General features: G+C 42.5%; 1 protein-coding gene across 4 annotated transcripts in view; it reads right to left on the bottom strand.

The window, feature by feature from the left end:
• LOC108924721 (ligand-dependent corepressor-like) overlaps positions 1-22,542 on the bottom strand; it is a 53,276-nt gene that overhangs the window by 10,238 nt on the left and 20,496 nt on the right. The window contains exons 3-7 of one of the 4 annotated variants that reach the window (XM_029250182.1): positions 21,489-21,568; positions 18,113-18,239; positions 17,120-17,446; positions 16,094-16,193; positions 11,319-12,993 (exon numbers count right to left, since the gene is read on the bottom strand). In XM_029250182.1, the coding sequence (XP_029106015.1) occupies positions 12,024-12,993; positions 16,094-16,193; positions 17,120-17,446; positions 18,113-18,239; positions 21,489-21,568 (1,604 nt within the window). In that variant the 3' untranslated portion in view covers positions 11,319-12,023. Of the gene's footprint in view, positions 1-11,318; positions 12,994-16,093; positions 16,194-17,119; positions 17,447-18,112; positions 18,240-21,488; positions 21,569-22,542 lie in introns of those variants that run through there. The other 3 variants (XM_029250183.1, XM_029250180.1, XM_029250181.1) reach the window with 3 other exon arrangements.

The following is a 22,542-nucleotide window of genomic DNA, read 5'->3' as shown; positions in this document are numbered from 1 at the left end:
TATGTTTAAAATTTCTAAAGAACCCCAGTAGAGATGATAGTCTGGACTCACTCTCTTCTTCAATGAAACCTCAAAAATATGGTCCATTGAAAAGAATTTACCCATATATACAATTTTTCTACAGCAGTATAATCAATTTGAATTTTTAAAATATAAACAACAGCTTAATCATAACCACAATTAAAAAAAAAGAACCACATGATTCAGTAAAGAACTTCTTTAACGCCTTTACAGAGGTGAGAAACCTGATGAGCTTGGTTCTCCAAGACCACATGGTGAATGACCAAGACTTGGGTAATATTTTCTTAGTTATAAGAAATGGGTCAACCTACCTTTGAAACAGAAGCAAATCCTAAGCATTCATTAGATCTATAAAAGTTTTTCTAAAGCAAGAAAATACTTTTGGGAATTACATAAAGTGTGAACCATTTAGGATAAAAAAAAAAAACAATTTGTTTGGGTATACAAAGGAGCAGTACCACTTTAAAAGATCACTTGTCTTCATTTGATATTCATGAAAATAAACATGCCTCTTTTAATTTTTTTAAAAAGCTGGCCTAAAACAAGAGGAGCACCACTACTTTCATCACAGCTTAAAAGATAAATATTTGATACAGGGATGACCCATTTTTTTTTTTTTTAATGCCCGGAAATTTTTGTAAATATTTTCTCTTAAAGCTGAGATTACAGGCTCCTGCACCAGTGTGTGTTGTCATGATATTCGTGTTCTTAAATAACTAAGATTTGTGGTCTGAGTCTATAGCAAGAAATTAAAAGCTCGTATCTTTTAAGTCTTATGAAGAAGCAATTACAAAGCAAAAAATGAAGAAAACCACAGGCACCAGTCTCTTTATGAAAGACCAAAAAATAACCGTTTTAAAATAATTTATAACAGTAATACAAAGGGGAGACATGGGAACAAAAGTCAAAATTGGAGTAAACGGAAACACAGATTATAGTGCTGATACTTTAGAGAGAAAAACATTGTGAGGTTGGCATTTGTAAACTGGCCACGGTTCAAGGCACTTCAGTGCAAAAATGACAGCAGGATGAAGTCCAAAAAGTAGAAACACACACACATTGGATTATGTGCAAAAATCAGTCAGTACAGAGCAGCACCAAAAGGAAAAAACTACAGGAGAACACACAAATATTTTCACAACAAAATTTATTAGAAGAATAGTGGTTTTGAAAAGAAGAGTACTCTAGCATCCAGTGAATTCTACCTTACACAACATTACAGCCGAATTGTGTTGCAAAAATGGCATTTTTTTCTAATAGAATACAACATAACCAGTAAACCTAACACATGCACAAAGACGGAATTAATCAGCTTTGCCTGACGTTCAATGCAAAATAAAGACCACGGAAATCAAATTTTTTCTTAAAAATTACATACGTTAGGAGACAGCATATTTTTCATTAGTCCAGTTGAAAATCAGATTTTGCATTCAAAACAGTTAACAAATAGTGCAATCAAACCAACATAAATTATTGTGATCCTTTAAGTGCTCTAACCACGGACATTGATCATAGCCTAGAATAAAAGTCCAAGTTACGCAGTACAAAAAAAGAGAAAAACAAAATATACTTAAATAAACTACAGTACAAGAAAAATATTAAATTATACAATTGTCAAAACTGTAAACTGTAAATATTGAAATGAGGTCCATTAAGGTTACGGAGTGACTGTTCTTAATGTTCTCGAACTGGGGTTATTGATTTCTGTGATCTCGTCAGTCTGACAAATGGAATGAGGTATATCAGTATGGAGAAAATTTCTTGAAAGAAAATGAACCCTAACGTGGTATGAGTACTTAGTTCAGTCGTCACAGAGTCATCATGTAAGTATTTCATTTTATTAATCTTTTAAGAATACCCCTTACCATGCTTATTTTTTATGCTTGAAACGACATAAAAACAAAGTTTATGCCTGAACTCAAGTTCTTCAAACCAGCACCAAAAGAATTAAAAACTGCCAAGTTTATAAAAAAAAGTATATACAAAAATGAAGGGGAAACATTTAAATAAAAGTCCCACTGACCAGTATTTAATGCTATAATTAAGAGAAAAGGACATATTAATTTTCAGAATATATTAAAAAACTCATAAGTCAATCATCTTGAAGTGATTCAATAAATAATTAATAGTGGAAAGATGAGTAGCGGATTTTTTATACTGTAACTGAAAGTCAGTCAGTTTGCTCAACACATTCTTATACAAAATGATCGGACACTCCCCGAAAACAGACAATTGTCTGTTCAGTTTCAAGCGTCAAACTTTGAACAGCGGTGCTTTTGAAGCATTTATGTATCTTTAAAAATCCAAAGGAAAATGACACTGAAGATGTGTGGATGGCGAACTGCAAGGGGAACCTGTTCCTCCTCCTACATAGAACCAACAATAACATCTCGACACGATCCCACATGGGTGGGCTTCAGCTCCTTAAAACTGAAATACTTACATGAGCTAAGACTTTCAATTTTCTCTTAATTTGTCAAGATTTAATTTACATGATGCCTGGAGAACAGGACCCCCTGTTCAGTGGCAACTAAAGACAGGAATGCCACTATATTTAGAGTCTGAGGCACAGCGTGCTGGAAAATTCAAATGCAGCTCTAAAACACAGTTGGCCAGTGTCACCTGAACTGAGTTTTAAATTGACATTCATTGTATCTTTGACGTTGTATGCGTGTATAACTATGTATGTGAATGCGTGCGTATACATATGTACATACATACATACACACACACACACAACCAAACACAAGGGCACATATGTATATTACATCTATACGTGTACAAAATGGAAATCAGAACTAAATGAATAAAACGTTAATGCAATTTTTAGTTGTTAGACCCGTTACCTTGCCTTAATCTGTTAAACGAAAGAACACGCAAAAACGCACCAACACAACGACAAGTACGACAACTACACGGACAAACAAAAGTCACTGCTAGGCCTCAGAATCTAGTGAAAGTACCTGAATTGAGTGAGACCAGTGTGTAAAGTCCCTGAGGGTTTCTTCCTTTTGCCTTTTTTTTTTTTTTTCCTTTTAAAAACTCAAACAGCAAGACAAATTAGAGCTGTAGAACTGGTACAGGACAGGAATCTGGAGGTTTTGTTTGTTTTTTCAGTTTTTTTTGGGGGGTGGGTTGGGGTGTCGGGGGTAGATTTACAAGCATAAACAGGAACAAGACTGAGAGACATGACTCCATACATACACACATAGCAAACCACACACACACACACACACACACACACACACACACACACACACAGCTATTTACACAAGTCAAAGAGCTTCAGCCTAAACGAAGGGCCTGATGCACGGGAGATGTTGCCGCAATGCAGGTACATCACCTCCGAGCAAGCAGCCTGCATCTGCCTCAAGTCTCCAAGTTTGTCTAAACAACAGGATTTTGTCTTGCATAATTTCCAGTGTTTTCCATAAGTTTTCTGTAGCTTCTCAAAACTAACGTCTCACAGTAGCTAAATACAACGCACATAATTTCCAACCCCAACACTGGCTCGCATGCAAAATAACATGGGAAAATAACCTCTCGCTTTTTCCCATTAATATAAAAGGGAAAACAGAGATCCTCTATGCCACTGGCGAATGCAGTAGTTTACACGTCTCCTTGAAATGTAATGTTAAAAGGTAACCTACTGGCAAACAGACTATTTCTCAGTAGTGTTATTTACACCCTGCCTGCAAATCAGACACGGAATGGGTAGCTGGAATACTTCACTAGTACTATATACATCCTTTGCACACAAAAAAAAAAAAAAAAAAAAAAAAAATTCTGCCTATACACTGTTGGAAAAGCTGACCCGCGATGTGCGGTCGGCGCTTACGTTACCAAAGCAAGTTTTCCCACTTTAACCTTGGTAGCTAAATGTTCCACTTCAGTGTGGCAAGAACTAAAGTGGAGAGGAAACAGAGTACAGTAAAGAATATTTCATATATTAAAATTTTATTTCCCTGAATTAAATACGGAAAAGTTATGTCCCTTCCACTAAAGGAATATATTTTATATAGCTAAGTATATACAGTGTGTGTGTGTGTATATATATATATATATATGCATTTATATCTATATATTGTGTTACTTTTCTGTTTGTATAATTAAGATGTACATTTTATGTCAAAACCCTTTTACATTCACCAAGAAGTAGAAATTAAGGACGTTTGCTACAGGGCAGAAGTCACGACTCAGACTGAAGGTAGTTCACACTGGGCAAAAACTGTCATTTGAAAGTCCCTCCTCAGGACCCGACTACAACTCTGCGTCACATTTAGTAGCTATTTAGTCATACTTGTCAAGCTTGTTTATCAGTGAAAGTGAAACGCGGGAATAAAATGCAAGCAGACAGAACAAAGAAGTGAGGGGGGAAAAAACGTCTTTTTCTCTCTCTCTATATATATATATATATATATATATATATATGTATAAATAAAAAATGTCTCCACAGAGGAAACTCCACAAGACAGGAGGAAGATGAAGAAAAGACGATATTTCACAATTAGCGGATTAGCGGACACTGTTGAGATTTGCACAGATTCTTCTTTTCTGAGGTATACTGTTGTAATGTTTTAATCAAGCTTACGTGAGTTTTTTTTTTTCCTCTTTTACAATCCTCGCTGTTTATAAAGCACTGAAAAAAAAGGTATTTGGCTGAACTACATTTAATTGGTATAGTCGCAGTATGACAGCCTCTGTCCCAACAAGGTGGTCTGAACCGTTGCTCGCCGGAGTTTCAGAAGACGGGTATCTACCGTATGGGACTATTCCAGGGTTGAGAGTGATTCCAGGTTAGTTGCCAGTATTACAATCAGATGTAGTGATCAGACTTCCAAGATCATGCAGCGATATTAAACGCTGATGGCTTTCTGTCGACTTTAATTAGTTACAGGAAATTACTGTGTTGACTGAGGTGCTCAGGAAACCTCGAGAACAGCAGGGCAGAACCTTAGAGTTTTTTTCAGCACACATGCTGAATATTAATAGGCAACACCTTCTCAAAATAAAAATAAAAAACCATAATTAGTAAAGCACGTTCACATGTAATCCTCTATAGTACACAGCACGAATAAGAAAATGAAGATGACTAATAAAAACCAGATGAACTCTGCACTCAGCCCAGATTTAAGATATAATGAACTCTGTGGATCCACAGACTGGACCCCTCGGCTCCTCTCCGTACCCAAAGGACCATGCTCATGAACCCCTCGAAGGGGCAGCTATTCAAACCTTAACCTGAATCCAAACAGCAGCAAGACTGTGGTCAAAGAAGCCAATATGTGTTCAGCCAGAACCTCTCCCACTGATAAATGGCAGAAACTGGCATTAGGTTGTGGCTGGAGGATCACCATCACACACCAACAGGATCCTAAAATACACAAAACCCCGATTTCAAATCCCTCATCAGTTTCAGCCTGTTGGCCCAGTTGTCAAAATGTTAACCATGTTTTTATGAGCAGCCATGAGTTAGAAAGGAATAATCTCAAAGGTCAACAGCACACATCTTGGGTCAGTCTCTGCAGAAAAGCCTTTCCTCACGAGGTTCAAATGTGCTACATGGGTTAGGGGGCGGGGGGTCAACATGCAAAAATAATGAAACGGGGCAATGCAACAGCAGTCTGTAGACAGAATTCACCGAAATCACAAAAAATGGGATTTATAATGTCGCTTCCTCTCCTGCCCCCTCCCCCATCACGTGACAGATGGTCAGACTGAGGTAGTTCCAAAAAAAAAAAAAAAAATTACAGCAGTGAAAAACTGCAAGGCAATTACAACCTTACAAGATAGAGGAAATCCAAACAAAAATAATAACACGCTATAATGCAAATGCCAAGCCAACTGGATGATCATAATAAAAGTCTTTCTTCCAACGAAGTGCTAAAGTGACATTCGAAGGACGGGAGAGTGGAAGAAGAAATTATGGGGGTGGGGGTGCGTGAGAGATGGATTTTAAAGTCTTGCCATAAAAACGAGGTGGGACGTATCGACGGGGACCGCAGCTACAGGTATTGTATGTAAGCACGGTCACCTTTCCGAAGAAAGCCTTCTATTCTGATGGACGCTCCATGCATGTTGCGGCGCATTGTCTCGGTCGATGGAAGGCGACCGCAGGAATCGCATAGGCATGCTACAAAATTACGCTTTGATAAAAAACGCACCTTAAAAATATTCTGTCTGTTCAAAAAGAATGAAATAAATGTTCTTAAAGAATAGGCACACCTTTACCTGTGAAAAACGCACCATGATTGTCATGGCAACACGCAAGCAGCCCTTTTATAGCCAATAATGCAATCCTTCTTTAACTGCTGTTATTCGAATGAAATATTTCAGATTTTTCTTTCAGTTCCTCTGTCCTTCCTCTTATTTCACATCAGAGACACAAAAAACTTGTACTGCAAACTGCAGCCTAGATGGCTTTTTTCTCCCCGACCTGTTGAGTGTGAACAAATGCAAGATCTCCCTGTCTCTTATTTCCCTCCCAACCTAAGCAACCTACAAGGTAAATACTGCGATGGCACATCTTTATCGTATATATAATGTGCCTTGGGTGACTTATGTTTCGCAATAAAAATTTCTCTCATAAAAATCCATTTTTCTCCCCAGAAGCCAGAATTTCTTCATGGAATAGTTTAACCTTGATGCCTTATTAGTCGATCATAACGCAAAGATATTATCAAGCCACCTGGCTAGTACGGGCTGCAAAGTACGTTGAGAAGGTACAAATTCACAAACACAACAACGACAACAATACGAACAAGAACTGCAATAACTTATCACGGGAGAAGATCATGTCCATCAAGTGTCATTAGCCTGGGTCCGTTTCACAAGCGCAGCCCATCGGTACCTCACTCTGCATAGTTCCGTTACTTTAGAGAACGCACATGACCATCAACACACTGCACACACTAATATATCATAGGATGCAACACGGCAAAAGCCGGACAGATATTGATATGGAAAAACCACCGACAGCAACAGCAACTGGTCTCGGTCAAATCAGGGTCCAGATCCTTGAGTTTTGCCTTAAAACAAGGGCTGGTCTTTAGAGTACAGCCATTAAAGAAATCCAGCACAACAAAAATGCAGTGAATTTCAGCTTCCGTTTAGCAGCTCTGTCCTCCCGTAACCATCCCCAACACATCACCTGTCAAGCCAAGGGACAGCTGTCCACCACACATACACACGCAAATCCCACTGACGTGTTGTTCGAAAAAACACCCCCCTCCCCCGTCACCAGGGTGTTTGGGAGATTTACTCTTTGGAAACCCAAAATGAAGAGTGTCACCTTAAAACACAATTTAATACGAAAACAACAATGGTAAATATAGGCTCATTGCCATCATCTGGCTTGAAGGAGGAAAAAAAAAAAAAGGACATATCTGGATAGTTGCCAGATCAGGAAACCAAAAAAAATTAAAAATAAAATGCCTTATTTACTCATCATGGATTAACATGAACTGGGTATTGACAGAAATGGACCTCTCTGCTTTTTTTGCACTTGCAGACACCTGATCTCCTGCTAGGTGCCAGCATTTTGCCCGTTAATTCTGAAATGAGTTGGTTCTACATGGTGATTTATAAACGTCACACGTCCTGCCTGTATTCAGGTGTGATCGTTTAATATACCTGTGCTCTGTTCATTAAGACTGTGCGCTAGAGTGAATACAGTAGGTTGCACTCTGAGACCTGGGTTCAGTTAAGTACAAAAAACAAAACAAAAAAACTGCTTCCTGTCTCATTCTGAAATCTAGGAACAAAAAGCAGAATAAAAATCCTGATTGGTTATTAGTGTGTTTACAATCAGCTGCTTCAGAGTGGTACATCCTGAGGTATTAACTGTCGACCAGATATGCGGCATACAGAGAAACACATAAGCACACTAACAAAAGGTACATCCAAAAAAAAAAAAAAAAAAATTCTAAAAGCATGGCAAATATAATGTGCCAAATTGTGAAAATGGCACACAATTATTAGAAACTGATTATATCAGCACTGACAGTTACAATCTCACAAAATATATGCAAGAAATCAAGTTATCTCAAGACAAAATAAATAAGATGTTCTTCCATAGAGAGATATATTTTTTGGAAAGTAGTGTCAAAAACGTATGACCGAGAATTAACATTTCCACCTGTCCAAACTCCTTTTGTTACATCCTCGATTTGAAAAACAAAGTCCCAGAGGTATGTCAATTCCAGTGTAACGTGCCGCGTTATTCCTCGTCCCATGGGACAGACATGTCTCATGAAGTCTTTCCTTGTGCAGAGAGATGTCGGCCCGACGCTACCGGAATAACGGGCGATTACTTTACGTCGTGAGGTTTCTGAAGGTTGGTTCGCATGGAAATACCTGAAGAAGCAGGGCGCCAATATTGGTCAGCCAGAGGAGAATTATCTCATGAAGAAGGAATGTGGATGAAAAACAAGAAGTAAAACAAAAGAAGGAATCGAAATTTCCCAGAGTGTCCGTTATCCCTTCCTCGGAGGCTCCTGAGAGGGATTTCAGCGAGAGGCACGGAAGATTATTTTCCGAGACTGAGGTATAGGTCTTGGATAGCGATGTCCAAGTTTACGTAAATATACATCTTTCCCTATATAATTCAGGTAGTCAAGTCTGCATTCCCAGGCTGACCAATAATGCTGCTCTCCAGCCACTAGCAATCCTGAGCTGCATTGAAAGGCTACAAGTGCATGTTCCCCGAAAACACTAAAACAAGCAACAGTCAGGTTTGAGACGACCAGCCATATTTCAGTAGATTTTTTTAGGCCCCCCCCCCTCCTCCCTCTGTAAATGTTCGGAAATTTGCGTTGGTCACTACATTCGTTTGTGTAGATACGCAAATCCTCTGGAATGCTCAGAGGCGGCACTCAGTAAGGAGTTCTTTTCATGGACAGGAGGATCTGTCAACCCACAGGTCAAAGTAAAAGGAGCAGGTGAAGTTAGACGTACGAAAATGGCATGCACCACAGTGCACTTGCTATCGGGTACAATTACACCGTCCGAGTGCTGGCGGCTGTCGAATTTACTTCTTCGAGCTGATGCACACCTGCATTTTGGGCGATAAGTTGAGTTTGCAAAGCAGTGGCACACAAAATTTGAGGAAAGAGAATGGGAGAGGCAATAATCCCTAACACCTCGCACCACCCATCAGCCGGTTAGAATTACGAGACCGAAACAAACGTAATTTAGCGATGTATTTTTTTCATTCAGTGCAGCCGGTATACTTTTTTTAAATTAATTAAATTACACACTCTCCCCCATAAGGATGAAACTGCTGAACCTTGAATTCAGAAGGAAGGTCCATCCTTCCCCAGCCACCGTCTTTAGGAACATTAGATAAGTACAATAAGTGGGGAAATATCACTAACATAGTCTTACATGCCTATGCAGTCAGACATTTTATGCATTTCCAGCTGTATTAATGCGCAAAATTGTCTTCAGATATGCAAATGGGGATGTGCAGCACAATCGCCCATCACGAAGCCTCTACAGGTGGGACGCGATATAGTAGTGCCGATTACCACTCAATTACAACCTCAGCTTTCTTTAAAATATACATATTATACATTAACCAGTAAGACAGTTTGATCAAGATAGCTGAACTCAAATTAGACACAAATGCTTTGCATTAATTGTGTGTTTGTATGCATTTCATGCACCTTCCTGTCTTAGAAAACAGTACTTGGGTGAACAAAGCTAAAGGCTATTCAACTCATAACTGAAACGAATTGGATTGAAATTCTTGTGAATCCCTTAACAGAAATAGCAGCTAAGCAACAGAACCAACAGCACAAAAGTGGTTCGGTGCGGCTGTGAAGCATTAACCTGTTGCGTGCCACTGGATTGGAAACATGACAAACAGCTCATGGGTATCGCACACGTACGTAGTGCTGGCCGGCGGTGGCCGTACGCACAGTGGTGCATGCCCTTTCGTCAAAACGAGTACAACACACATCGCAAAGAGAGCATTTCGGTTCCGCAAAACGGCCGAGATCCGAGTACACCTCTCGTCTTTCTTTTGTCACTTCAGACTGGGTGAGCACCAGGCAGTGTAGGAGCCAGGGAAAGTGCGAAAAGGAACCAGAAACAAAAACACATTTTAAAAAAAAAAAAAAAAGTAGTTACTGTGTTAAACTGTTTCCTTCCAAACAAAAATAAAATGTGAGGTTTCAAGAGCTTTTTCTTTTTTCTCCTTAAGAAGCTTCAGCTAAGACTCCCTGATTATTTCTCATAGGGGATCTGCACACCTCTGATGATTCCGAAACGGCGGAGGCCACACCGTGATCGACGCCTCAGGCTGTCAAGCTCGCGTGGGCCGTAGAGGTAATTGAAAGCAAAAGTGTGTTTGGGTCTGAGCGGCAGCTTTCATGACGTGTTCAGCCGCTAAAGCTTATGAGTTCTGCTCACAGCCCCCTTCCCCCACTCCAGCCCCCCCACTCGCGTCTGGCCGCCCACTCAGACACAGCTTCCATTCGCCATCTCCTTTTTTTCCTTTTTTTTTTTTCCCTCTTTTTAAAAAAGTGCTATTTTCATAAATTTACAGACATGTAACCCCCATTTATTTCAATATTCGTCTTCATTTTACACTTTAATCAATCCAGGATTTGCTTCAACCCTGTGCCCCTCCCCCCTCCCGCCATACTCCCCTCCAAGAAAAGAAAATGAGCTGTAGAAAACAGATGAACTGCCCTTCAGTCCTGCAGAAAAAGTCTGTTTTAAAAGCATTGTTATATAGATAAATCTCTCTCAGTCACCCTGAGTTGAAAAGTAAAATTTTCAAAAAATGAACATTGGCTTTAAGTCAGTGTTAAGTATTTATAATATAATAAATTCAGTCATCCCCCCCCTCCTGATATAAATGTACACATAAACATTAACTGCTGGGGGGGGGGGGGGGAGAAGTTACTTCTAAAATTCATCGTTTATCGTACACCATTGCTCAGTGAAATGGTGACCGAAAATGGCAAACGTGTTCCGTTAGTGTGATTCAAGTCAGCAATTCCCCGACTCAGAAAAGGGGGAGGGGAAAAAGAAGTTCTCGCCCACCAAAGAACTACAGAAATATAGATGTATCCAGCAGACCTTAAGTGCAGAGTGCTGAGATAGCAGAGATGAGGTAATAAGGTCTACCAGGAGCGCTTGAGCTCGAGAGGTTTGGTGAGAATCACCAAGCACAAGAGCAAACATGTAGTGCAAACGAAAGCAAACGAAACAGAAGAAGACAAAAATCAATATGCATCCCTGAATGATTCTGTGTGCGCATGTGTGTATGGGAGTGTGTGTGTGTCTTTAGGTACAGAAGCATAATATATTAAAAGAAAGAAAAAAAAGTGATGTTGCACAGATGAACCAAAAATATCTACCTGAAAAAACCTGGTTTTGAGAGGTCATTGTAGCGGGTCCCTGGTGAAATGAATCTGGTGTGATTCTGAATTGATTTCTTTAAAAACATTACTACCAATCTGCTTAGCGATTCTCTACCTGCTGTTTGAAATGTAGCTTTTTTTTTTTTTTTGTCTTGCGGGAGAGGGGATGCGAGAGACTTAAAACTATTTGCCGTTTGTTCTACGGAGGGTAGTCCCCCATATGGTCCACAAATCGGGATGATCTTTGTCCACGCCCCCATCCCACGGGCGAGCCGCAGTCGGCTTGCCGAGTTCAGCAAACGAAGTAGTGTGGACTGGGGTGGGGGGGTTAAAACCATCTTGCTTTAGAAAATTTTGTACGATCTCACATAAAACGCATAACATGGCTTCAATGCATTTGCTTTGCAACTTAAAGCAAAAACGACTGTTCGTGGAGCGTCACAGTAACCGCTGGCGAAATGAGCGATCACTTCTTTTACCCCCTCTCCTGCGCTCCAGTTTTTCCACCTTAAATCCCTGCATTTGTGCTCACCCAGATACTGCAAAGTAAATTGGCACAATTGAAGCCCCCTTCGTGTTACATCTTTTTTCCTTTTCCTCTTTTTTCCTCCTTTTTTTTTTTTTTTGCTTTTACTCGTCTTTTGACTCGCTGGGGCCCCGTGATCCTTCCTCCCTGGGGGCGGGATCTGCCTCAGCTGACGAATCCTGACCTTCCATCCGCATCAATTTCATTTTTTTCTTTGGCGGGTTCTTCAGCGTGCCCAGGCGCTCCTTCACCTTGTACTCCAGCGTGCTGTGAGGGATACCATAGATGTTCTGCGCCTTGGACACGCTCATCTTGCCGTTCATTACCACCGAGATGGCCTCCTCCAGAATCTCGCTGTTGTACTGCCGGTAGCGGCCCCTCTTCTTGCGGGGCTGTTTTGAGCCAGGATCACCTTCTGGATCGGAGGTTGGGTACTGCTGCCCGGAGGTGGACTGCTCCACGTCAGAGCCCCAGAAGTCTGAGGCCCCTTCCAGAATGCTACGCCTGTTCTGTTTGGGCAAGATAGCCCGCAGCTTCTTGCTCAGCGCGTTCTCGCTGTGGGGCGCCACCACCAGGGAGCCGTAGCCAAAGAGGTCGGATGCGTGCGAATCCCAGGACAGGTCCATGCCCCGCACCTGCGGGATCTTCAGGTCGACGGGTGGCGAGTGGCCGTGATCCTTCCTGGACTCCTGCGACTTTGCCTGGCTGCTGGTGCCCTTTGCTGGGGACGCACCGGAGCCTTCCAGGAACAATGGCAGGTCCTTCAGGTCGCTAAGCGCACCGCTTGCCTTCAGCTTCAGCAGGCCATCCAGGTGAGGCTTTCTCCAAGAGGAGCCATCCCTGGGGGGGGGAGGGTGCTGCCCGTGATTTGATGCGGCCAGCGGGAACCCGGTCTGAAGCCGGCGATGCTGCTGCTGGGCCAGCAGCTCCTCCTTAATCAGCAGCGAGCGAGCTAGGGGGGGCTTGGGAGGGCTGGGGTTGCCGTAAGTCTCCCTCGTCCCGTCCTGAAAGCTTCTCGGGGGTGGCCCGTCCTCGTCTCCGTCTCGAAAGTTGTGGTCAGCTCTCACGGGACGCCTAGTTGAACGGAAGGAAATTGGTGTAAGCAGAGCTTTAGGGAAGGGGAAGGGGTGAGGGGGTCACTCCTTTATTAGAAGACCTTGCTTGGGTAACATCACTTTTTTTTTTCCGTTTAATAAATCTGCTTGTAAGGTGGGAGGGGAAAAACTTGTTCAAGTTTTGCTGTTTATTTTGTGTTTTTTTTTTTTGGTTCACAAAATGTTTGCCGAAATGAAAAAAAATAACTGGAAAAAACAAACAAACAAACAAAAAAAAAAAACCACACGAAACAACAACCGAGGGCCAAGGGGGGGAAAAAAAAAAATAAGTCAAAGGAAAAGAACAAAAAGGAAAGGAAGAAACATTTAATGCAGTGGTCAGTCTTGGCAGAGGGTGGGGGGTGTTTTTGCAATGCAGAAAAGCAAAGCTCTGGCGTGACACTTCCTGAAAAGAGCACGGCATTTAAATGTCTACAAATGGTCAGTCTCCAGTTACAGCTCATTCCCAGTGACGTTACCTCTAAACAAGTGCAGCAATAAAAGAGTAAGCCAAGTAGTACAGGATGACAAGTGGATGAGAGGGGTGTCAATTTTGCTCAGAAATTCAAAACATACAATACACATTTGGAACAGTTTGTTGGTTTTCAAGGAATGATTTACCTGCTACATTGTACCAGGCTTCAAGGGAAACAATCATCCCTGTTTATGTGCACAGAGAGCCAATTGAAATATTTTCAGCTGCCCCTCACACCCGCCCCATGTCTTAAAGGAGGGTGTGCAACAATAGCTGCAATGTCACAGAGTTCAAACTCCACAAAGGCTCATTTGGGGAAGAAAAGAAGTTGTTTCATGAATGTACACTTTATGATGAGGTAAACTGAAAAGCAAAAAATATTTTTAAAGAAGGCATAAATAAAGTAATGAAAATGTGCAGCTAAACTAATTAATGATCTCAAAAGAGGAAAGAAGAGATGAAAAAGATGTTAGCTGTTCAACGCCAACAATCTGGCAGTAGCCTTGAAAGGCTCACCAAACCCACCCAAGAGAAGAAACACTGCGGTTGTGGGGTAGCGCGTGTGTGGATGCGCGTGCACGCATTCCCACTGTCCTCACAGATTTCCCAGCGAACACATCATACATTAGAGAGGAGCTCAAGCCACAGTGCTCTGAGAACAATGATAGAACCTGTTTGAAGCATGACCCTAACAACCAAAGTCGGCAAGAGGTGAATCAGGCTCCTTTCTAGCACTGCTTTTTAGCAGTAGATCTTGAGCCTTCTTACATAGGAAAAGATTTTTTTTTTTTTTTTAAGCATGAGCATAGTAACATATAACAGCAACAAACCAAATTGTAACCTTCCATAATTTGGAAGGGGGTCCCTGCCTCTAAATCCATAGTTGTACACTGTAAAATGCTCTGATCAAAGACAAACACCAACACACAGCTAGCGCTCCTGATTTTGCTTTAAGAGAGAGTGTAAACTGTTGGATGCAAGCAGTATCGGTTGACATGTGCCTGAAAGCCTGCAGTAAACCAATGTCGTGAGAGTTGCTATAAAGAGTGCCGAGCAGCTGCAGTAGTCTAGGGGCTTGTGAAAAGCCGAATGGTTCGCATCGAACTGCTAGTGACCTCTCGCCCACTTTTTTTTTGGCCTACTTACAATCTAAACCCTCCAAAATCTCAATTCTCTACAGGGAACCGCTGGTTGGATCAACTTCATTTGCCCCTGGGCCGACACCAGTCGCGTAGTCACATGACTGCAACCGAACCAATGAAACTGTCCATGAGACAACGGCCCGAACACTCGCCATTTCTCCTTCGGTACACGTCCTGGTAGATTCAGAGACTTTTATATCTGGGGCAATTTTCCCTCGCAATCTCCCAGCTGACTGCGGCTTCTCCTTAAAGGGTTCCAAAGTACAGCAGCAACCTCACCACCCTCCAAAACTGCACTTCAAAATGGCGGTGGAAATTTAACTGCATTGTGCGTACACAGCTTGAGTAAATGAACCATGAGACAGAGCAGTTTCCAATCCAACGGCACCATTTCCTTTTAAGGTGTTCTTGATGGAATATAAATTTTACTTCACCCATGGTGCAGTGCCAGTCGGCTGTCGGTGTGACGGCGAAACAAAGCAATTCAGACACAGAAAACAGTGAATTTAGACTGTCCAAAGTGCAGCAGGAATCAGTTCACCATTAACTGTACCAAAAGGAAGTGAATCTCAAGGTATTCTAATTGCAGGGTGTAAAGTTACCAAATTACGCTCCGGAATGTGATAAAAGTTCCTGGGTCGATAGTCTGTTGGATGTTGAACTGGAAGGTCTTTCACAATGCCCAAAATTACCATGTTTTTCGCTCAGAAGATCAGGAATTATAGCATGCTGTAAGGCCCTGGCATTAAACCACTGATAAAGATTTAAAGGTTATCAGGGAGACAGAAGGGTATAAACCTGAATTATTTTGGTACTTTACCCTCAGTGGTACTAATGCTTACAGAGGAATTCTCGGTGTAAATAAAAAAAAAAAATTTTAAAACTGACTCCCCAATCAGTGTCACAAGTGAACAATCCAGATCATCGTACGCAAGTCATTGCATGCCCCCGTTGCTGACCTTTAGAGGAACAGGGTGTCAAAACAGTCACCGTACTTTCAGGAGAAGTGAATCATCACAGCTAGTGATCAAGAGCTACTCTGCTGGATTCTAATGACAAAGTTTCAGAGACAATGTTTTCAGAAACAATCACTTCAAGAATAAAATTACATTTTGCATTTCAAAATATCAAAATAAACCCGTTAAGGGGATTTAATAGCCACAATGGAAGAATATTAATGAATATTACATGTTTCTCGTAGGATCACACGTATCCACTTAGCGTCTGAGGACACGTGACTTAAATCCGCACTCCTGCTCAAAGTCATTCCGAGACAAACACCACAACAAACATGAGGTAGACATGCAGCGATGTAGACAGTCATCTGGTTGTAGAATCCCCTAACAAACACTCATCCCTGGTGCCTGCGGTATGTTTGCTCAGTTAAACTTAGCGACGTAATGAGACTGGGTGGAGTAAAAATTAAATCAAACCAATTAAAAAGGGGGAGTGGCCACTCTTACCCTTTCGCTACGGGTGGCGTCGAGCAGCCGTGAGAGTTTCTGAGCGAGGAACCGCCGGTGCTGTGGTGACCCCTTTTGGTTGAAAGGTCAAGCACACCATCTGTGGGAATGACAACTGTTAGATCGCTATAACCGTTTCCTGCAGCTGACTAATTACAAGCTGCAAGTGGGACTGCCAACACCTCCTGGTGTGCGGTCGACCGTAATCGCGCTGGGAGACGGACGCACAAAACTCGCTTTTAGGTCTCGGTCTCTCTTTTCTGCTTTTTTTCTCTCTCAGTGGCAGAGGTGTCCTTTACGGCCATGTCATGTATTTTTGTACCCTTTTTACATGACCTTTACTCATCCAATGCTATACAGGTGGTCCCCGACTTACGATGGTTTGACTTACAATTTTTTTTCACTTTACGGTGGCGAGCTGGCAACAGACATTCAGCAGAAACCGTACGTTGAATTCTGAATGTTTCCTGGGCAAGCAAAATGCGGTGTGATACTCCCTCGCAATGCTGGGCAGCAGCAGTGATACGCATGTCCCAGTGTCTCATGCAGAGGTGTGCATTAGGCGTATTAAATGCATTTTCGACTTACGATAGTTTCGCGGAACATAGCCACATGATAAGTTGGGGACCACCTGTATTAAGATATTTACAGTTATTTGCCATTGATGCAGCTGAATAACTACCCCTGGTGGAACTTATGGTTAGCACCTTGTTCAGGTACTCTACAGCAGGAGGTGCACATCGAAACCGGAACGTCCGAGTCCAAAAGCAGCAGACCCGACCCGACCACTATGCTTCTTGCCGCACCATATTTTCCCCCTCCAAATTAGCCCCTTTACACTTCAAAAACACTGCACATGCCAAACAGCCAAGGTATCACTGTGATATTTAGGGCTCTGCACGGAGTTCAACCAAAACGAAATGCTAACAGAATGAGAACAATGTTACTCATCAAGTTAAACCCCAAACAGCGGTGTCACGCAGGTTTTTCCAACGGGCTGCGCAGGGGTCGGCGTTGGCACAGTACCTTGGTCCAGGGATTCCACATCTGGCTTCTTGATGGTGAGGTCCAGCGGGGAGTCCTGGTCAGCCATGAGAAGCTTGCTGAGGACGGGGTTCTGTGCAGAGGCAGCGACGGCAGCGGTAGCAGCGGCGGCAGCGGTAGCAGCGGCAGGAGGCGCGGCCAGGGGGGCCGCTTTTGGCGGGCTTTGGTCCTTGGTGCCGTTGGGCTGGGGGGGGTCCTGAGAAGAGCTGGTTTTTGAGGTATATTCAGCAGCGAACTGCCTGATCATTCGCTGCATTATCTCGCGAGCCACTAGAGGAATGTGGGGATCGGAGAAGCTTGGGATGTCTGCTGTGTGGGGAACACACACACACACACACACACACACACACACACACACACACACGTTAAAATTCACATACAAAACTCTACCTTAATCAGACTGACGCGAGAGAGCAGAAACTTGACCTGCACAACACTGCTCAAACACATGGGATTCTGTGCAGCCGAATATGGTGCCCCTATTGGAGCTCTTCGAGATAAAATTAAATTCTGGTGCCATCACGGCATACATGTTCAAGATCTATTAACTAATATTAAAAAACAGCAACAAGCAGCTGCGGTATAGCTAACTATCACGTCAAAACTCTCAAAAAAAAAAAAAATCAGTCTATCATCAGATGTGGCAAGGAGGAATCACTTCTGTTAATTTCCTGAATTATCATTACTGCAAGCACTTTCTGCACCGTTAAAGCAAACAATAAGTGATAAAAATGAGCTTGCTTGAGCACACGGGTCACAAAAACATTTAAGATACATTGGCAAGAATGAGACAATAACACCTGTAGGCGAAAGTATGTGCAGGCGGCTCAGCTAGACGTTCCTGTGAACACTCGGCTGAAGCCGCCGTTGCGAGACAGCGTGAAGCCGCTGGAAAGATTTTTTTTTTTTCCCCCTGATGGCGTGTTCCCAGAGGTACCAAAGTGATGATTGCTACACCTTTACTGAAACACATACCTTTTCTGTAAAAGACAGCATTGAGGAACTCTTCTGCTTGCTTCTCTAGCCTGTTAATTTTGGACTGTTCCTGTTTGCAGACGTCCCCGGCAAGCAAGACTTGGTTGTTTAGGCCAACTAGGTGTTCCTGTGGTAAGGGGGGGGGAGGGTGCAGGGAGAGAACTGGTTAAACCCCAGTAAAACAAATGGAAAAACACAAGAGTATTGAAAACAAACTGAAAAATATGACGACACACTTTCACAACTACAACTTTGATATCGAAGTCCTAGGCAACGTACATTTTCCGGCACATATTTGGGAGAAAAAAAAAAAATGCACATGCTGGAAATTAATGCCATAATAAGGTTAAAATTATAAAAGGTAATTTATCAACAAACTATTCAAAGTACTTGGAGGGTAACGTGTTGACTGTTAATGTTGTGTTTTCATCCTGCAATAAAAAGCACCCACGGTCGCAAGTGCCGATGTGTTTTTACTTTATTCCACTCTTTTTGGGTGGATCCAGCACCTACATTTTTTCAATTGCTACAGTGAGTCTGTGTTATTTCTTATATTTCATGCTAAAGGGATAGTTCTGCTGCGTGCTGCTTTTGAGCCTAAGTTCTACCATGTGATCCACTGAACACATGGCTTCCACAAGGAAAACTGTAATATTAAAAAGGGGAAAAAAAAAAAAGGGGAGGGGGAAAAAACCTGCAAAATTTCATCTAGGAAAGTGTGCAAATACATAAGTAAATAAATAAGCAATGTAGCCATTTGAAAATAGGTTTTTGTTTGTATGCCACGCCACTACAGTAACCCGCTGCATGAATGGGTCTCTGTGGTCTGGTCTTGCTGTGCTGGACCACAGTGGATCAATGGATCAACTGTTTCAGGCCTTCCCCGGGGGCCTTCTGCCATTTCGAGAAGAAAAAGACCCAAAAGAATTGAATATTAAGCTTTTTCAAACTCTATTTCTGGCACCAATGTGGCTAGCCTCGGGGTCAGTTAAAGTCGGGGGGGGGGGGGGGGGGGGGGGGGGGGGGACGACAGCTCTTGTTCTGTTGATAGTCGCAGTGGAAACGTTCGCAAACTTTTAAGGGAAAAGGATTACTGCCCAAATTGCTTTTAAAGAACTGATGGATTATTGGCCTGCAAAAAAACAGGAGGAAAAAAAAAAAAAAAAAACGGGAGAGGAGAAGCCAGGCGCAACCAAGGCCAAATGAATAAATAAATAAATAAAAATGGAAAAGAAACAAACAGAACTCATTGTCTATTGTAGCTTTTTGGGGCGAAGGTCAATCTGCGCCCAGAGACACAGATACCTAACAAACAGGCAACATTACGGCATATAAACAACCCCAGACCCATGATCTCTGTGTGGATTCTTCCCCGGGGCTCCAAAGTACACCTGTTTAATGAACATTATGGCAAAACCGTGACATTTCAGTTGTATCATAACAAAAAGGTAAATTTTAAATAATAAAAAAAACAACAGAACTGCTACATAGTAGCAAGTCCTGTAAGCATCAGGCCCTCTTCTAAACGAGATTTTCAAAAAATATATATAACACACACTTTATGTATAAGCGTACATAAAGAGTGGAGATGATGCAGGACACACACGCGCGCACACACACACACACACACACACACACACGCACTTGATATTCCATGCATAACAGCACCAGCCTACATGACTTACATTACAATGTTATTAACGGCTCTCCATTTACTGTAACGGTTGAGGTTTTAAAGAATCTGTTTCTTTGGAGCATTCAGAGGCTCAAAGGACTATTTATTAGGTCCCCCCCCCTAAAAAAAAACAAATACCAATTTATACAACAATATCCTCTTCACAGCTTGACATGCGTATCGTTGAAGAGCGCAGTAAACCGCGCTCGAGCCTCTGGGCGATGCGCACAAATGTGAGAATGCAGAGCTTGTAACGTTCTTATAAACGAAATATAACTTACACTGGTGCCTTTATAAAATCCGGTGAATACCATGATATATTTTATTGCAAACATTAAGTCAGGGAAAAAACAAGTCACATTATTTTTGCATCGCTTCAAACAAATTATTACAGTTTACTTCGAAAATAACCAGAAGGAATATGTTTAACACTTTGGCTTGGATCATTTCGGAGGAAAAACGCACACGTTTTCACGGGGGGTTTAGAGGAAAAACACACACAGACACACACACACAGCTGCCACCTTCTTTACAAAGTCGATGGTGAACTGACACCTGTGTGTGAGACACACACACACACACACACACACACCTGAGGAACAACTGCTGGACAGATGGAGACTACCAGATTACTAATATTATCTCCGTATTTCACCGGCCTTACACCCACACAGTTGCATTAATTCTCTCTCTCCGTGCGTGCGCGCGCGTATATGTTATTTCTTGGGGGGAAGGGAGGGAGGTGTATCTATACATTTGGATATGAGTTTCTGATCGCCCACTACTGTAATGATTGTGAATTTTAATAAACCTAAGAAATGAGTAATTTATCCTGCGCCAGAGGTCGAGATCAATTTTGCACGTAACACTGGGTCAGAGGCCACCGTTTCGGTGAGACCGGCGACGGTCAGGCCCACGGGAAGGTTGTGCCCGCGTGCCGCTTTACAGTGCAAGAAAGTGCAGTACATTACATGGAATTTGTTCAATCGGCACATGCTTTTCTCCAAAGCAACTTAGAGTGTTAAGTTATTTTTTTTTACAATTATTTATCCATTTATACAGCTGGCTTTTTTTTTTTTTTTTTTTACTGGAGCAATTTACAGTAAGTACCTTGCTCAAGGGTACTACAGCCAGAGGTGGGGATCGAACCCGCGACCTTTGGCTACAAAGGCAGCAACTCTAACCACCACGGTACGGGAGAGGAAGACCAGAACGCAGGAGCACCTGAGACACTGTGTTCGTCACACTGAGCTGAATGGCAACGTCTCCATGGTCCAGGGGGATTTTATTTATATATCCACTTAAAAAGGGAAAAAAAAAAAATGCTGTTGCTAAGTAATCCTGGGAAGGGGGGGGGGGGAGGAATGCCATTATGCACTTATAGCTCTTTGAAGGAGAATACTGTGTAGATGCAGCCATTGGCACAGTGAATAGGGCAGCATTGCGAAGGTGCCGATTTAGCGTAAAGGACAACCTTTCTGTAAAGTGTTCCTTCCACCGCACCGCACGGGCTGCGGTCGCGCTCCCAAACGGAGCCCGTGTACGAGGGCCTCGACACGGAATCGCTCTTTACTCGCACGGTCCTTGCACACAGCAGCAGCACAGTGTGAGAACACACATTCCAACACAGAGAAGGAGAAGATGGAAAGATGGAAGGGGGGGGGAGCGAGAGAAGGAGGGAGAGGGAGATGTTAAAATTACCTTGACTTTCTCTCGTCTTAAGCAGCAGAAAAGACAATTTTCATCGAACGACCAGTCTGACACTCCTTCAGGCTCGCAATCTGCAGATTCCAGAGGAACAGGGACACGCTTGTCAAGGGCCTGAGGACTCGCAAAGCGTGGAGAGCACATGTCGAGCTGCGGAGCACCACAGGTGCAACACAACTGCAACTCACTTTTAGAAAACGCACATGGCACTGGGGAAGAGCAAACAACACTGAACACAAGGACGGCGGTGCAATGACACAAACAGACGTTATTATTGCTCACATAGTCTTACAATAACCTCGGCGAAACATGTCGGGAAAGAGGAATCGTTTGCCGCGCTCTGCTGCGGCAACGGGGCGGAGAGCAGCCGCGTCTACATTCGCGACATTGAATTTGTTACCTCGTCCCCGCCGATCTATAAAAAGCGACTTGGAGCAGCGTGCACCGAGGAACAAAACACTGGCTACAGCGCAAAACAGGAAGGTGAATGTGATGGTTTGATTCCTATTTTAAAAAAAAAAAAAAAAAAAAAACATAACCGGCAGAGGCTGGGAGACTCATTAAACAGAGAATCTCTTGCACGTTGTCACCTTGAAAGCGCACAATTAATATGGATATATTTACAAAAAACATTCCATTTACCGGCAGCTATTATCGACAATAACTTCATGTCTGGGCTGTTGCCATGGCGATGAGCTTTACAGTATTCCTGTAGGAAGCTTTACTTAAATGAGAGTATATGAGAGTTCTGCGCCGTGCTCCACAGGCCCGGCGACCTGCTGCTCTCTGCTACATTTTAAAGTTTATGACAAAGGAATGAAGGCGCTGGAACAGAAAGCTGCCCTGCGAAAGTTCCACCGATACAACTTTATAATTACGGTGCAGAAAACACATGACACTATTGCATAACGTAGAGAGCCAGTCAAATGTAGCCCCCCTCCAAAAAATGACCGGAAAATTAAACGAAACACGTTTGTCTACGCATACATACATTTATACACACACACACCCTCTAATTACGTAAATTTAATTTGCGTAAATCCGAATT

Source organism: Scleropages formosus, chromosome 3 (genome assembly GCF_900964775.1).
Source record: "Scleropages formosus chromosome 3, fSclFor1.1, whole genome shotgun sequence".
NCBI classification, from domain to species: domain Eukaryota; kingdom Metazoa; phylum Chordata; class Actinopteri; order Osteoglossiformes; family Osteoglossidae; genus Scleropages; species Scleropages formosus.
This window is presented reverse-complemented; position numbering and strand designations above follow the sequence as displayed.